An 18,650-nucleotide genomic window follows, 5' to 3' on the forward strand; every position below is an offset into this window, starting at 1 on the left:
ACAAAATTAATTTGAACAAGCCCTTCTTGCTGCTGAGCCTGCAGTGCAGCATTACATCTTCATGTCTGACTGGCTCCCCATGAAAGCTGGAAGTCACTGCTTGGTTTTACAGTTGTTTATTTTGTAGATTTTGTGTGTCTGGATGCATGCGCGTGCGTGCATGCGGGTGTGCTGATAGTAGCATGGATGAAGCCGCACATTGCTGCATTGACAGGTTCCAGCCAAGAACAACAAAGGCAAAGGAAAAGTATTCCAAAGCCCCCTGCATTCATGTTTATGAATTGTAATCCTCAGCACATGAATAAATACATCTGACAAACTGCAGAGTGCCTTACAAAGGCCTTCCCTGACCTTCCTAATTTAAGTTCAATTGCATGTGCTAGGACAAGAAGCCAGCACTGGCCTTGCCAACGTTTTTAAAACTAAAGCTAGTGCTACGTTAGCACTATTTGCAAAAGGAAATTGCCAGAAAATGAGTTCTAATTACCCTATTAATCACCTGCAGAGAATGGTATCTTCAAATTATGGTAATGCGTGACTCAGTTTAACTGTAGTTGTTAAGGCCAGAAACAGACTTTTTAGCTGGCTGTGCAAGTTATCTAACATACAAGCTATGTAACATAGGATGCTGCCTTATAATGAGTCAGACCATTTGTCCATCTAGCTCAGTATTATCTACACTGACTGGCAGCAGCTCTCCAGGATTTCATTCTCTCCTAGCTTTACTTGGAGATGCCGGCGAGTGAACCTGGGGTTTTCTGCATGTAAGGAAGATGCTATGCGGCTGAGCTTAGGGTGGTCACGCATCCCATGTTGTGGAAGGGCTCTCAGAGGACAATCCTGTATTTGAAGGGCTGCCTGGTCCAAGTCAAGTTTAAGATAAAGAACCATAAGAAGGGAGAGTGGGGCCCTTGATAATGCCTATCAACAGTTAGCCCCTAGAGACCAAGCTGAGCCAGGCAGACAGGTCAACTGGTCATAGTCTTTCTGACTATGGTGAGAGGGACTGTTTATCTAAATTATAGTAATTATTTCTAAATGTGCTTCTATTACCATATACAAATTTCATACAAAGCTATATCTTTCTTTCTTTCTTTCTTTCTTTCTTTCTTTCTTTCTTTCTTTCTTTCTTAGTGATGTGATGGGTAAGTAGACACCGTAGCTTAGTTAGCTCCATTTAATTAACCATTAGAAGACCTGGCCTTAGAGCAGTTTATAGGATTTTGATTATGGACTGGATCAAAATGCATCTTTTGTGAGTAAGAGTGTATTCTGCTCACAGAAGGGCTGTTTTACACTTGTGTTTCCCTCCAAGATCCCTCATTCTCACTGCAACATTGCTATCTGATGAAAACGGTGGAGGGGTCATTTTTGGGGGAAGCTGACCAAGGTAGAATTTGCCAGGCATGCACCGCTCCTTGTCTCCTATAGGCAGGGCCGGCTCCAGGCATGCGGGGCCCCTTGGGCATCCGCTTGCCCTGGCCCCCTGGTGGGTGGATGTGCGTGGGCCTATGCGTGCGCACACAGCCCCCCTGCATGCCCCCCACGGCCCCCCTACCTATCTAGTCTTTACCATTGCCCTTAATGAAGATGGCAGCCGCGGTTTCCCTAAAGGGAATGAAGCCTCCGCCGCCATCTTTGTTGATGGCACACGTGCGTGCTACACGCGCACATCTCTGCCATCAGCTAAGATGGCGGCAGCGGCTTCAGTACCTTAGGGAAGCTGCGACCGCCATCTTCATTAAGGGCAATGGTAAAAAGCCGGCTGACAGGTAAGTGGGGGGCATGGGGGCGCAGATCATGGAAGGGGAGTGGAGGGCTCCTCAGGGGCCCCCCAGGGGCTCCTGTAGCTCTGGGGCCCTTGGGCCAGTGCCCTACCTGGCCGCCCTTTAGAACCGGCCCTGCCTATAGGTACCATTTCCCCTTCACAAGTATCCTAAATTGACACTATATGATAATGACTAGGAAGATACTTCACTGATGGCTAGGGGGCATCATTTTGCAACAGAAAAGTACCCATATGAGCAATGCTATCTTCGTCTTTGTCATCTTCTTCTTCTTCCTATTACTACTGCTACTGCTACTCTTCATCCAAAAATAGATTTGAGGGCAGAATACCAAGAAATTTAAAATTACAAATAAATTTGAAAACACAACTAACAGTACAATAAAATTAAGAAAAATAAAACCACCTGCTGCTGTAATTTCAAGTCTTTATCCTTCTGCTGTTTAAATAATTTGCTTTTTTTTGTTCTTTGTTTTATGATTTGTTAGCTGAGCTGAGAATACTGATTCTGACATTCACTGATCCAAATACTGCAATTCAGTTCTCCAGCCAAACAATGTTTTTAAAAAATGTAAGGAGAAACTGCTTGGGAAATGTGTGTATTAGTCAAAACTGTTGGAAGTTTTACTTCAGACAATGCATTGTCTCGCTGTGTGCTCTGAATCTACTGACCATTAGGGGCAACAGATATAGTTAGTCAGAAAGGGCCTCTGCTTGAATTCTCTCCTTATTACTTTCCTCAAGTTTAAGCATGCCTCTGATTGGTTAGACTGATATTCTCAGGGCTGTCATCACTTCCAGTTCCTCCTCCTTCTTCCCACAATTCTCTCTCTCCCTACCTTTTGAATTCAGCTAATGTAGATGATTAGGCTTTCCTATCCACATATACTTTCTTAATAAAATGAGTTTATTTTGTTTAAGATAAACACCACTCTCTTTCATATTCTGTTATATCTCCAATGAACTCTGCTGTATAAATAGGCTTTCCAGGTTCAGGGCCGGAGACTGATCCTGTATCTTTAGGAGAAGAGAAAGTCAGCCAAGTGCAGGTGTTCTTCCAACACTGTAATGGGAAAAACCACGAGGTGGAATTCTCCTTTCCCCCTGCACAACTTTTAAAGATACAGAAGACCTCTTGGTTGCCAGGCCCAGCCTCCAAGAGGTCTTCTGTATCTTTAAAAGTTGTGCAGGGGGGAGGGAGAATTCCACCTCGTGGTTTTTCCCATTACACTGTTGCAAGAACACCTACACTTGGCTGACTTTCTCTTCTCCTAAAGATACAGGATCAGTCTCAGGCCCTGAACCTGGCAACCCTATGTATAAAGCCACTCTCTTCAAAAACTGCATAAAAATGTGTTTATTAGGAGAAATTCACACTAAGTTGCTGAAGAATTTTCTTGAGAATTAAAAAAAATTGCAAATTGCTGCAGAAATGTGAAGAATTTATTTAAAACTGGAAAAATGAGAAATGGAGAGAGCTGAAATCGACCAGTCCTTCCATCCTGTAGTGAAATGTGTCTTTAAGTTAGATGCACAGCAAAGAAAGAGTTAGCTTTCTCTAGACAGTATTATACACTGTAGGGGGAGCTAAACTGATTTAGCCATTGGAGTTAGTCAGTGTTGTGTGTGCTGGATGAGGCCTAGCACAGAACAAGCTCAGATGTTTTACTGTTTGAGAATTATTAAATAAAGAAGCTCTATTTTATCCTCGGTCTTATCTTGATCAATATAACATGGTGTCAGAAGTTAAGAAATCCTCATAGGAGTAGCAGAACTCCTGGGACAAATGAAAACAAAACAAAGGAAAGGAAAGCAATGGCAAAGTTTTCCCCACTAGAGGCTTTGATTTCACCAGGCCTGCAGCATGGCCAGATTTGAAGCAGAGGTTTTTCAGATACTACATTGCTATAAAACTGAATGAAGAAAAGGAAGAAATTCAGGTATGCTCCTTGATTTATGCCATGGGCCAGCAAGCAGAGCAGATATTTAAATCATTTGAGTTTGCTGCTGCAGAGGACCAGGATGACTATCTCCTAGTCCTGGGGAAATTTGATGAATATTTTGTGCCAAAGAAAAATCTCATTCATGAGAGGGCATGCTTTCACCAGAGACATCAGAAACCAGGGCAATCTTCAGAGGCCTACATAAGATGGCTGCATAAGAAAGCTGATGAATGTGCTTTTGGGGACACCAGCAGTGAAATGCTCAGAGACCAATTGGTAGTGAAAATTTTGGATAAAGACCTGTCCCAGAAGCTGCAGTTGGAATCCAATCTCACTTTGGAGAGGGCTGTGGAGATAAGAAACTCACAGTTTATAAAAGGCCAGGTCCAAGACAAGAGTGCTTTAAAAGGGGTGCATGAAATAGCCAAGAAACTCCAGCAGAAATGGAAACCCCAAACTCCAAAATACCAGAAACAAATATACAGCTAAACATCTAATGCTCAAATAAAAGCCCGTAGATGCACAAGTTGTGGGAAAGGGCATACACAAAGAGCAGTCTGTCCTGCAAAGGCTGCAGAATGCCACAAATGTAAGAAGATAGGTCATTTTGCTGCTGTGTGCCACACTAGAATGGTGAATGAAACTGTGGAGCAGCAGAAAAATCAAGAACAATTTTTTCTGGGTCCAGCCACACAGGTAGGTCCACAGATCATTGGGAAGTATCACTACAAATCAGTGGGCTCTCAATAAAGTTTCAAATAGACACTGGTGCAGATGTCATCATAGTTTCTGAGTCTGTTTACAAGTCTTTTTCTAACCTGCCTAGTCTCCAGCAAACAACAGCAATCTTAACTGGTCCTGGAGGACAGAATCTAAATTGTATGGGATATGTCATAGCAAGAACCTGCTATAGAGACAATGACTATGACTTTAAGATCTATGTGATCTGTGCAAAAACTAATAACCTCCTAAGCCGAGATGTTGCAACTATGATGGGGTTGGTGCAACATTTAGATGAGCTTTCCACAGAAATTCCTGACACAGTTGGAATTTTGAAGACACCACCAGTACAGGTAAGGCTCAAAGAAGGGGCTGAACCTTATGGTATTCACACTGCCAGAACAATATCAGTTCCACTACTACCCAAAATAAAGGCAGAACTGGATAGAATGGTTCGCTGTGGAGTGATACAACCTTTCACAGAACCTACTGATTGGTGTGTGCCAATGGTTCCAGTACCAATAAAGGACGGAACAGTACACACATGTGTGGATCTAAAACAACTAAATAAAGCTGTCAAGTGGGAAAAGTACATTCTTCCTACCATGGATGATATCCTGCCACAGTTAGCTGGTGTCCGCGTATTTTCATTGCTTGATGCTGCAAGTGGATTCTGGCAGATCCGCCTAGTTGCCAACACTGCTAAATTGACTACATTCATCACTCCATTTGGGAGATACTTCTTCAAAAGATTGCCATTTGGAATTTCAAGTGCACCTGAGCTGTTTCAAAGAGAAATGTTGGAGCTTTTACAACACCTGGAAGGTGTTTCAGTGTTCATGGACGAAGTGTTGGTTTATGGTGCCGCAATGGCAGAACATGATGAAAGATTGGCCAAAGTGTTAGCAACAGTAAGGGCAGCAGGGGACAGCAAATGCATCTTACGGCGGAAAGACCTTACATATCTTGAGCATGGTGTGAGTCCAGATCCTAAGAAAGTAGAAGCCATTTCCACAATCAAACTTCCAGACTCCATCACAGGACTGAAATAGGCATGGTACATTATTTAGGATGCTTCTTGCCAAATTTGGCAGAGAAACTACACCCATTAAATACACTTTTGAAAGCAGATAGCGCGTGCTGCTGGGGTCCAAGCCAAGAAAAAGCCTTTTCAACAGTGAAAAAACTCTTAACAGAGGCTCCAGTACTTGCTTACTATGAAGTTAACCGGCAGACCGTAGTGAGTGCTCATGCCAGCAATTATGGCCTGGGAGGAGTACTACTCCAAAATCATGATGGAGAGTTGAAACCAGTGGCCTATTGCTCAAGAATGCTAACAGAAGCTGAGACCCGATATGCTCATATAGAAAAGGAATGTCTAGCTGTTGTTTGGGCTTGTGAAAAATTGTCAAAATATCTCTATGGGCTAGAATAATTTACACTGTACAGACCATAAACCCTTGGTACCGCTAATAAATTGCAAATACCTGGCTTGAGTACCAATACAATGTCAGTAACTCCTTTTACACATGATGAAGTACAATCCTCAAGCAGAATACAGACAAGGCAAGAGTCTTGTTGTAGCAGACATACTGTCAAGAAATCCACTGAAAACTCCAGACATTGAAACAACCCAGTTAGTTGGAGAAATCACAGTCTATGTAAATCTTCTACAAGCTTCTAATCTACCACATTCCTTCAACCCATTCAAGCAGCTACCAGCACTGACCCAGACCTTTCAATGGTGCTGAAATTTGTCAGAACTGGTTGGCCATTGTACATGTCTGAAGTGACAACTAACCTTAAACCTTTCTTTGCAGAAAAGGGAAGCCTTACAGAGTTGGAAGGAAAAGGCCTATTTGGTGATAGAAGTGTCATTCCTGCTACAATGTGATAGGAAATGTTGGGAAAACTCCATGAAAGTCATAAAAGAATCACTAAGTGCAGAGAACATGCGAGAATGACTGTTTGGTGGCCATGAATAGGGCAAGACCCCAAGGCAATAATAACAAACTGTGAATTTTGTCAGACAAATAAACCTTCACAATGGAAGGAACCACTCATTACCACTTCATTGCCGGATAGACCATGGAAGAGAGTGGAAGCAAACATCTGTGAGTTACGAGGACAAAAGTACTTAGTTGCAATAGCCTATTTCTCCAGATACATAGAGACTGCATACATGCCTGATTCAACAAGCTCTACTGTTATCAGTTGTCTGAAGAATATATTTGCCAGATGGGGATGCCCAAATGAACTAGTAACAGAAAATGGACCGCAATTTGCAGGGAAAGAATTTACTTTGTTCACAAAGAAATATGACTTTTGTCACATTACAACCAGTCCCCATTACCCACAAGCCAATGGGGAAGCAGAGAGAGCAGTACAGACAGCAAAGCAAATCTTAGGTCAGGAAGATCCTTCCTAGCACTGCTAAGCTACAGAGCAACACCTAGCACGCAAAGAAGTGCAGTCCTGCAGAACTGATAATGGGAAGACAAGTAAGAACACCAATTCCAACCTTAGAAGCAAATTTGTATCCTAAGTGGCCTGATTTGGGAAAAGTCTGTGTCACAGACAACACGGCTAAATGAAACTACAAATATTACTACGACAGACATTATGGAGTGAAGACACTTCCAAAATTACAACCTGGTTCACAGGTAAGACTGAAACTGGACGACCAGAAAGGATGGCCTGAACCAGCAACGGTCCAGAGCCAAAGTCAAATTCCCAGATCTTATGTTGTCACTACCAACAATGGAACATTCTGAAGGAACAGGAGACATCTACAGTTGGTTCCCAAATCACAACCAATTTCACAAGAAAGTGAGAATTCGGAAGCTGAAATACCAGAAGAGCAGAATCTATTGCCTGAACAATCTCAAAAGACTGAGAACATAGAACTGACAAATTCTTGTGAGCAAGCATCACCTACCAAAGACAGCCTATATTTCAAGAGTCCAGAGGAAGACATCCAGACATCCAGAGGACATCCAGAGGAAGAGTAATTTGAAAACCAGAACTTTATAGAGACTAAATGTTATTCTACACAATGTTTGCTGTTAGAGGGGAAAAAACAAACAAAATAAGTTAGAACTCAAAGAAAGGGAAATGTAGTGAAATGTGTCTTTAAGTTAGATGCACAGCAAAGAAAGAGTTAACTTTCTCTAGACGGTATTACATACCCTTGGGGGAGCTAGACTGATTGAGTTACGGGAGTTAGTCGGTCAGTGTTGTGTGTGCTGGGTGAGGCTTAGCACAGAACAAGCTTAGATGTTTTACTGTTTGAGAATTATTAAATAAAGAAGCTCTATTTTATCCTCGGTCTCATCCTGATCAATATAACTCATCCCTAGACCAAACAGACATCTGCATTTCAGCTCTATGAATACTACTCATTGTGAAATAAGCTTCATGTATGTCTCCTTGGTAGAAAGCTTCTGAAAAGAGGTATGTGTTCTCTGCCAACAAGATAGGGGATGAAGCGATATTACTAGTGCTTCAAAGGAGTATAGAAAAACACTTGGCTGGTGGTTAATATACTGCTGATCTGACCAATACCAACTGTGCTGTTGGGAGTTGGGGGTCCTGAGAGGCGGAATACGTTTATGGGAGAGGACAGGGTTGAAACACCTGAGAAACATGGGCCTATGGCAGGCATGACAGCTCTCAAACAAAAACACATACATCTAATACCATATCTGTTAGGAGGAGAGGGCACAAGGTCATCAAAATTGTTACAGAAGGTGGTGAATTTGCCATTGGGGGAAGTTCAAAATACAAACTCCCCAATTATGAAAAGCCTCATCCCATTTTGAGCCAGCCCCAGATCCCACTGCATTTTCAGGTATGATTTGGAATAGGCTTTCTCCCCACTCAAACCACTACCTGGCCTTCCTTGCTAGTTCCCCTTTCTGAGGCAGAAACAAAATAAAACTATCCTGTTCCACACAAGAGAAGCACAATGGAGAAACAAGGAGCAAGGAGCAATTGAAAATTCAAGACACAACAGGCCTATCTGCCCTCTCCTTAGCTTGAAATGATGCTTCTGTGCATGCATCATTTCTGTTTTGGAAGCATGGGTTTTATAGCTGGAAGCTGTGTGCAAGGAGTGGGGTGGAGGAAGAGTTGCTCAACACTTCCCCTGCCTAAATTCTCCCCTCCTCCACAAATATCTCTTAACTTCAGGCTGCTTTTATTGGAATTTGGTATATAGTGCAACAGAGTGCAGAAATGAATAGTCTGGTAAGGCTGTTGGTTGAAAGAAAAAAGAAATTTAAGGTTAATAAAGGGAAATAAAGTAATTCTGACTACATACATATGTGAGACTTGCACCCACAGGCACTATTTCTAACTGTCTAGAAAGGAAGAGGAAGGAAGTAAAGCCTGAGGAAAAACCAACAAGTTGTTACTAAAGAAGGAATCAGTGAGGGAAGAATAGGTTGCCTTTCTGTCTATCTTCCTCCCCCCCCCCCCGCCACCCCTGGTTCAGGTTACTTGTTACTAACTTTGGTGCTTTACTTCCAATGTTTTTTTTTCTCCTGGTAAAGTCCTTACTTGGTAAGAGGGAGGGGAAGGTTTTTGACAAGGCATTTTGTTTTGTAGAACCTACCCTCTATGCTGAACTTATGCTATTCTCTTCCATTTGGGACAGTTTAATGTGTTTTATAATTGTAATGGTTTTATTTGTTTTTATAATTGCATATTCTGTTGCTATAACCTGCCCCGGGAACATATAAATAAATGGATACAGGGTTATTAAGTAAATAAATAAATAAATCCAGGAGTTTGAATCCTCATCCCACCTGCTGCCACCTCTCCCTTTGACACTTGTCATCCCACCTACTAAGGAGAACCACAGGTGGCAGGCCGAAGGTGGTTCTCCAGACCTCTCTATCTCTTCCCAGGCCATGCCCCTCCCTGGCCCCACTTCAAAACTTCCTTGAGTGTTTTTGCCTGCCTGGAATGTGTCCTTGAATTCTGATGTTTCTTGTTTGCCTGGATAGAGGATGAAGAGGTGTGTGTGTAGAAACTAGTTTACCTTGTTCCACTCATTCAAGCCTCTGGCCACAGCAGCGACCAGCATGTGGTCCCCAGAAGGTTCCTCAAATGGCAATCCAGCCCTCAGGCTGAAAAAGGTCCCCACATTTACTTTGCAAATTGTTCATTGCCACCCACATTTGGAGACACAGGGCCTGCCACCACATGTCAAGCTCTGCCCTCAAGCACTGGAAACAAAACCCTTAGGAGAGACTGAAAGAACTGGAAATGTTTAGCCTTGAGAAGACTGAAGGGAGTTACGGTATGATAGCATTCTTCAAATACTTGAAAGAGTATCATACAGAGGCGGACCAGGACCTCTTCTCGATCATCCCAGAGTGCAAGACAGGAAATAATGGGCTGATCTTACAGGAAATCAGATTTCGGCTGAACATCAGGAAAAACTCCCTGTTAGAGCAGTATGACAATGGAACCAATTCCCTTTGGAGATCGTGGGCTCTCTGGCACTAGAGGCATTCAAGAAGCAACTGGACAGACACCTGTCAGGTATGCTTTCACTTGGATTTCTGCATTGAGCAGGGGGTTGTACTTGACAGCCTAATAGGTGCCTTTCAACTCTACTGTTCTATGATTTTATGAATCTATATCCTAATAACATTTTCATTCTACATTTAGGGGAAAACCACTCCACCACTTTCCCTCTGTTATCATGTTATCTATCATGGTGTAGCAAGATATCCAGGAAGTGTGCATTGTTTATCTTATCAATTACCTCATTTCCGAGTAGAGCATTTAGACAGGCCTCAGATGCATCACAGATGGCAGTAAGGTCATGTCCTCCCTCCAGGGCCAGCACCATGCGACCACCTGCTAGCGTCAACAACTGTTTGATGAGGTGACCAAAACCTAATGTGCAAAAAAAACCCATGGAATTTGTTACATGAGCATGAACACATGTTAAGTACAGGCTGTATGTTAAGGTATGTTCGAAAGTTGCAACAACACACAGTGGTGGTAGCAGCACTTTGTCATAAGCTGTAAGTGTTTGTGTGCCACTACTGACTCATCCCACATAATGGCTCTCTCATCACTTCATTGCAGTTGCGCCTACAGAGGAATTAACTGTGAGCTTACAGGGATTTAATAATTCTCCATTATCAATATTCATACTGCCATATTTGTTAGGCTTGATCAGAGACCTCTAGAACAAAGATGGGGAACGTGTGGCCCTCCAAACGTTGACTATAGATGCTGATTACAACCTCCATAATCTCCAACCATTAGCCAATATTGGCTGGCCCTCATGGGAGTTGGAGTCCAAAAGGATCTGGTGGGTCAGAGGTTCCCCATCCCTGCTCTAGAGCTTGAATTGTTAGAAACTTTATTTTTCCAGGTTTGCTGTTTTACTACGCTGTGACTATTTTACTGCTTTCAAATTACATACAGGTTAAAAAAACTTAATTCTGTAATCTAATCTCAACTTTCCCTTGTGAGGAAGGCCAGTGTGGTGGTGGTGGTGAAACCTCTACAAAAAACTAAATTTAGACAGGACAATAAAAAGCAAGGAAGGAATGGAATGTGAATAAACTTTGATCTTTCGCCAGCTTACACTTTCTGTATTACCTTGAGGATATGTTTCCATCTGTATGTTACACATATGATCTTCAGATGCAGAATATCAAGGCAGTGCAAGGCCACAGCGAATCATCATCCTTGTATTACAGGAAATTAATGACTAATAGGCTACTTCTATAGACAGTATAACTGTGCAAGAAATGTAACTATGTTTTGTATACACCTTTTTTACTGCTTCTGTTAAGAACAGAAAATCCATCTTGATCCAGTATCTTGTTTACATTCTGAAACTTTATTAGATCATACATATGGCACCAACTTTTTATTTTATTTTATTTTTAGTAATGTGTTCTTCTATAAGTTTGCAGAAAGGTTTCCTAATGAATTTGGAACATCATCTGATTTTTTTTCTTATTGGCCCACCATACAATAGTGTCTGCTGCACATATGCAGCAGATTAAGTGTGATCTAGTCTGTAAAAGCTTATGCCACAATAAGAGTGCAATCTTAAAAATGTCTGCTCAGAACTAAGTCCAGAGTTCAATGGGCTTACTCCCAGGGCTTGATTCAGATGGGCAGAGCAACCAAACATTTGATCTGCAACCCTGTGGAGGGGATTTGGATGAGGAGATGTTCCTCTGCCAACCTGTACCAGGCTTTGCGAGCTGGGGGTCTCTGCCAACACAGAGCTCTCAGTGGTGCCATCTAAACTACAGGTGGAAGTAGGGATGGAGCAGAAAATTTATTTTGTTTGCATTTTAATGAGAAGCTTCCATATTTGCATTTCTTGAACCAATACACAAACTGAAACACAATTATCCCTAAAAATTTGCACTTTTCTGAATTGTCACTAAACTATGTATACAAAAATGCATATGCTAAGGGACAAATGCATGCATTTGTGAACATAACATACAAAAATGCTTTCTATTAGGGTAAATTGTTTGCAAAAATATGTATATTGTTTTGTATACAAAAACTGGTATTTTAGGAGAAATTTGCACTAAAATGCTGACAAATTTTCATGAGGATTTCTGCAAATTGCTATGGAAATGTGGAGAAATGAATTTAAGTGTGGAAAAGTGAGAAACTGAGATAAAACAAAATGGATGGATTCATTCATCTGTAGGTGGAAGCTACCATCAAAATGGAGTGTTTCGAAAGTGGAGCTAGGCCAGCCAAGGGTCCCCTGGATCCTGAGCCAGTACCGTTGCTAGCAAATGACCACAATCTGCCTAATATGGGCTTCTTTGCTGTACCAATCAAAGTACAACATTTTCTTTCTCCCCTTCCCCACTTTCTGCCTTGCAGAAAGCATGTGGCGGAGCTCTTGATGTGGCAGTGGCTCTGTTGCTCGTTTAAGCCTCGCTGCTGCCCACGAGGGATTTGGATAACACCACAAGTTAGTTGTGCTTACTTTCCATTAAAATCAATGGGACTTCACTTGGTCAGTCACTAACTTCTCACACTGATTTCAATGGGGTCCAAGTGCAACCAACTTGATCTGAATCCAGCCCATAGCTACCACAGGTCTTCCCATTCTTTCTCCGGTAAAAAGACTAACATGAAAGTCTTTCTGGTATATGAAATCGAATAACAGAAAATTAATATTTAAACATGGATTAAAATAATCACCAAGTTTTGCTTCAGAATACAAGCTAAGGATTTCTGAAAATGAGGCAACTGGAACTTTTAAAACACATCCCACACACCAAGAATGAGAAATGCCCTGTAAAGGGCAGAAAGGTTAAAGTAGAGGGTGGGGAACTAGTGCACCTCCAGATGTTGTTGGGCTCTATCAGACCCACCAGCATGGCCAATGTGCAAAGATGGTGGAAATGTAGACCAGCAACCACTGGAGGGCCACAGGTTTCCAGCACCTGGATGAAAGACAAAGCTAATATCTGGGTGTTCTACACAACTAACAACAAAACTGAAAATATGTTAATATAGCAGGCAGTAATAAGGCCCTAGTTGAATATACCCATTCTACTAGACTGATGAAATGGACTTTTATCCTCAAAGGTAGAATGGGGCCAGGGAGATAAAAGCTCATCTGCTCTGTTGCTTTTAACTACCCTATTTGTTTGATGGTGGATTTTAGCATGTATTGTCGATTATTTTATGATTTGATTAGTTCTTTCTGTACCCACCCTCATATCTGATTTTTAAAAAATAAACAAAGATCTATCTATCTATCTATCTATCTATCTATCTATCTATCTATCTATCTATCTATCTATCTAGTTTTGTTATAAGTAGATTCTCTGGTTAGATTACTGATGAAGTGGAGTTTAGTCCTTGAAAGTTTTTGCCACAGTAAACCTGTCAAACCTTTAAGGAGCCTGAAGACTCATACTGTGTGTTTGCTGTAACTGACTGGCACAGCCACCCCTCTGGAGTATGTGGACTGCAGTGGAGGCTTGTGACATTCTTCAGAGGCTACATTTATGCTCACATTCTACCACAGATTTTACTGATGACATCAATGGAAGAAGAGGTCAGGGAATTATGTCTCTGGCAGCTGTGGTTAAAAAAAAACCCTTACATATTCCCAGCAAGATCAGTGAAATATATTCCCTGTAAAAGGTACCACGAATTATGGAGTCCCTGGGATAAACCACAAAATGTGATCTTTTTTTCTTTCTTTCACTTCAGTAGAAGGCAACCTACTTGCTAATGCTTCCAGGAAATATCAGTGTGGAATATTTGTTGCTGACTCTGGAGATGATGCCAGATGTTAATTTTACAAGAACAGCTGCCAAGGATTGAGTCTTCTTGAAGCCACAGCATCTGAAGTAGAAACCTGGCCTCATAATAAGAGATTATCTGAGCATGGTCAGTGGTAAGGGAAAAACACTTTGGACATGCTCAGAGGCACTGTTTTCTTCACATTCCCCAGCACATTTGAAATGATTGTGACCCAGAGTATTGATGGAAAGTTCTATCAATTTCTGTTCTCCGTTTCTCATTTTTCCAATATTAAATGCAGTTCTCCAAATTTTTGCAGCAATTTGTGATTTATTTATTTTTTTTAAATCCTCATGAAAACTCTCCAGCATTTTAGTGTGAATTTCTCCGAATAAACACAAAATGTGGCCGGTTTAACTAATGCACACATTTTGCCAAGCAATTTCTTTTCATATAATGCATTTTTGTATGTTACTATCCCCTAACATACCCATTTTTGTAAACATTGGTTGGTTGGTGAACTGCATTGCAAAATTTGAATAAGGGCAATTTTCGAAGGATGGCTGTGTTTCGGTTCTCATATTGTTTTGGAAAGTGCAGATTTGATAGATTTGGCTCGAAAATGTGAACTGAATCAAATTTCTTGCCTATCCCTAGCCCAAGGTATGGTCTAAAGGCACATGAGGCAGCCAGCTTGCTGAAGTTAAGGAGGGCTGGATCTGTTCAGTTCCTGGATGGGAGCACTGTATGTCACTTGGGCTCCACGGCATAAATACAAATGTAAGAAACTAAGTAAATAAAACATTAGGATCTGGGATAAATATAGTCAGCCAAAGCTCAGATTAAGCCCCATAAAATGCTCACACAGTACTTTTGCTATACAATTGCCTAGTCAAAATCATCATCATCATCAACTGCAGTTTATCAATATTCAAAGTCATCACAATGACAATGTGAAACTGGGGCTTTTCTTTGGCCTAATTGAACATAGAAAGAAAGAAAGATCAGGTGACTTTGCTGCATAGAGTGGAAATGACTTTGACCAACAGCCCCACAGCAGCTTGTGGAAAATCTGAAGAAAGGTTTGGATCCTGCACATTCCAAAAACCTTCAAAAGACATTAGCTTCCTAAAGGAAATCCTCCTGCAGTGCAAGAGGCGCAAAACAGTGGAATAGAAATCCCAGACATGGTTTTCTATGGGCTTTGGTTTGTGCCAAATAATTAAGAAAAACCCCAAGGCAAAACAAGAACATAGTCACAAGCATTTGGAGAAGCAAGCAAAAGAATCAGAAAGACTGATGTTCCAGACTCCTGTCAGATTGGAGGAGGTAGGACAAGGGAAAGGTCAATGAGGGTGTTTGCTAGTTTCATCCCCTGCTTTCTGAGTCACACAAAACCTCAGAAACCAGGAGCAGATCTTGGCATTGGCCTCCCAACAGAGACCATGGATGCTTTGTGCCAGTTGTGACAATGGCTTCACAAATCCCATTTCCATTTGGGCATACCATCCTATAAAAGAGGTGGTGTTCCCCCCCCCCCCATAGTATGTAAGATTTATAGTACAACGGCATTTTCTACAAACTGTTTAGTAGAGAAAGTTTAGAATGGAAAGTCTTTTTCAAATGGAAAATCAGGCTTTTCAGTCAAGCCTTTCAAGAACCACTAGTTTGGTGGGTCCCAATATTTGCCAACCTAATTCAAATAATTTCTGAATTTAAGGCAGCTGTTATGCTAGATTAGCCCCATTTCTTTCAGTGACCTATTTGGAGATGAGTAGGATTACTAATGAATCTGAGCAGGTAAACTTTACATATGAATTACCTCTGGTAAGTCCCTGTGCTGTGGAAAGGTGGTAGCTCAGTGGTAGGGCACATGCTTTGCATACAAAAGGTTCCAGGTTCACTCCCTGGCATTGGAGATTGGGTGGGCAAAACCAGTTATATCTGAAACCCTAGAGCAGCCTTCCTTAATCTGATGCCCTCCACACTACAACTCCCACCCTCCCTGACATTGGCCATACTGGCTGGGGCTGATGAGAGCTGTGTTCTAACACTAACAGCATCTGCCCCAGAGAATAGGGTTGCCATATTCCAATTCCACAAATCAGGCAGGCTAATTTGCATATTATGCACATTATTTGCTATTTATGCAATTTAAGCATATTAATGGCTGCATTATCCAGTTGTTTTGTTTTTGTGCCTAGTAATTACCACCAAAAACTGGGGGAGGTTGTGAAGATCTTTTTTTTTTAAAAAACCCTTACATTATCAGCCTTAAATGCCTAGACTTTAGTTTTCAACACTATGGAATATTTATTTATTAAGAGGATTTATAGTCTGCCCTTCCACTGTTAAAAACAGAGGGCAACATACAAACATAATAAAAATATGCAATCAATATAAAAACATAATAAAACATAAAATAGAAACAAACACAAGTCAATGCAGCAGTATAAAAATCCAGCATAAAACAAAACGTCAGCAAAGTATCAATAAAAAGCAATATTGTGAATGGAAGGTTTTCTGTACCAACAATTAGGAAATGTGAAATGAACACAACTCTACAACTTGTAATGCAGATAGAAATAAAGATTTCAATATTACCAGTTCAGTCGAACATCTTATCTAAAGAAAGTAGTGTCTGAGCATGTGAGAAGTGTCTTTCGTACACTGATTGTCATATACCAGATCAGGGAGAGGGAAAATGCAGCCTTCTGTGGTAAAGGCTGGAACTTGATGGAGGCTTGAGTGCTGGCACCTCTTTTTAAAAAAATAAAATAAAAGTGCAGTGAATTCTAGAGACCTGGCAAGCTGTGCTAGCATTAGACAGGACAGCTGTTCCATTCCTATTGGTCTTGGGGGGGGGAGCCATTACTATTTGTCTTAAGTGGGGAGTTTACACCCCTGTGTGTGTGCGTGCATGCCTGCGTGTGGGGGGGGGGAAAGAAATGAAGTAGGCTGGTCTTTGGTGGGAAGATGACTGCCAGTCATTTTGAAGAAGGATATGTATAAAAAAATATTCTTTAGCCTTTTCTGAATTGCTGAACAGAGGCTCTGGCAGGCAAGAGGGTGAGTGAGGCTGCATTCCAATGCAACTTTACTTGGGAGTAAGCACCATTTAACAGGGTGGGAGAAGGACAGGAAAATGCAATGCTAATACCTCAGCCTTTTCTACATAGAGGTTTGCTTTTATATCTTGTATTTGTTCAGGGGAGGGACATTTGGTGGATTCATACCCATTTATTCCATCCTCCACGATGGCAGGCAGACCCTCCCAATGCATTCACCACTCAAGTCACATACCCGGAGACACAGAGGCAATTGAGATGAAAGTTGTTTCTCCTTGCTGACTCAACCATAAAGTCTATGGATAAGCGGTGGCACTGCACGTGTTGATCAAGTGAGCATGTGCAGTTTTCTAAACTGCTAGATTCTGTATATGCATATGACCAAAATTCTTTATTTTCCCAGGATATTTTTTGTGTCCCTCATTGGCTAAGAACAATGGAAGGTGGGGATAGGCTGATTTCTCATAAAATGGGCAGAAAACTGCCTCCACATTTTGCTTTGTATCTCTGGACCCATAAGGGATAGAGACTTCCTTTTTAAAAAAATGAAAGTTGGGAATCTGGGTCACTTAGTGGACTAAGTGGGCACTGGGTAGCATGGCTAGAATCTGGGTAAAACCTGGCTAACCAGGTAATGTGGGACTCCTACCAGAGAGCCACTGCCTGTCAGTGCAGACAATATTAAGCAAAGTAGGCCAATGGTCTTTCTTGCTATAAGACAATTTTCTATGTTCCTAAGTCCTCAAGGGGCAGCTCCAGAAAAAACTAGTTTAGGAGAGGAGGGCTAAGAGGTAGCAAATATCATGACTAGGTGAGCAAGATTTCACGATAGACATTAAATGAATAATACACTCTTGCTGAAAGCTGGAGGAGCAAATGAGGTAGGGGAGACTCTTTTGGGGAAGTTCTGTTTACCTCTTACTATCCCTTGATCTCATCCCTGAGGCCCACTGATATAACTCTACAACAAGACTTGGCAGACCACTTAAGCAATGAACGGCACTGATTTATGAATGTGAGGCTGCAATACTATAACCCACTTTTGTGGGAGTAATCCCCACTGAACCCAATGGAAAGGATTGTACTGCAAGTCAAATTGTCAAGTAGGTAAAAGAAACTTAAATATGAAATGCAGTAATTATACTCCATCAGCAAATGCTGCACTCCTCCCTCTCTGTTTTGTGACTCAGAGATGGTGGTATATGGAAGACTGGCTTGGGAATTTCAGTTTATTTAGGCTGCAAGCTTTTGGGTAGGGCTGTGTTATTTTTATTTCTGTGCAATGCCTAGCAGAGGTAAGTGCTTACATAGCAGCAGCAGCAGTTAAGTTCCAGGTGGCTACTCCTAATGTACCCAAGGGCTTAGGCAAGCCCAGTGGGTTTTTAATTTTTTTGTCCTTAAAGAAAGGGCCCCAATGTCATGTCAGAAATTGTTTTAAAAGCCCCTTTAGTCTTAAAAGTGTCTTGACACATGGTATGAGGTAGACCAGAGATGCTTGAGAAATGTAAGTCCAAAGCCCCCTTGGTGCATGGAACTACCTGAGCTCTTCTTTAGATCCTGGTCAATGATAATCATTTTAGTCCAACAGTAAGTTGATCAATAGCCTAAAGATTACAGGGTGCAACCAAATCTTTCCCCTTACACATTGCTCCCATGCACGAGCATTACTCTTGTCCACTGGAATCTCTCATTTTTGCTTTCACAGGCAATTCCTCTTAAGGGCTGTTCTTGCTACTGCAGGGTCACTGCGCTCCCTTTGCCCTTCTTGAAATCCATACTGGGAAAGGAACTGGCTATTCAGAGCACACTGAGCAAACGTTACTCCTGCAACTTCCGAGCTCCACTGTCCTGTCTTTTTGTCAT

General features: G+C 41.6%; 1 protein-coding gene across 1 annotated transcript in view; it reads right to left on the bottom strand.

Annotated features, from left to right (window-relative positions):
- Positions 1 to 18,650, bottom strand: part of LOC133364817 (histone deacetylase 5-like) — a 76,100-nt gene that overhangs the window by 32,379 nt on the left and 25,071 nt on the right. The window contains exon 3 of the mRNA XM_061585680.1: positions 10,226 to 10,359. Coding sequence (XP_061441664.1) covers positions 10,226 to 10,359 — 134 coding nt within the window. The remainder of the gene's footprint in view (positions 1 to 10,225; positions 10,360 to 18,650) is intronic.

Source organism: Rhineura floridana, chromosome 10 (assembly GCF_030035675.1).
Source record: "Rhineura floridana isolate rRhiFlo1 chromosome 10, rRhiFlo1.hap2, whole genome shotgun sequence".
Taxonomy (NCBI): domain Eukaryota; kingdom Metazoa; phylum Chordata; class Lepidosauria; order Squamata; family Rhineuridae; genus Rhineura; species Rhineura floridana.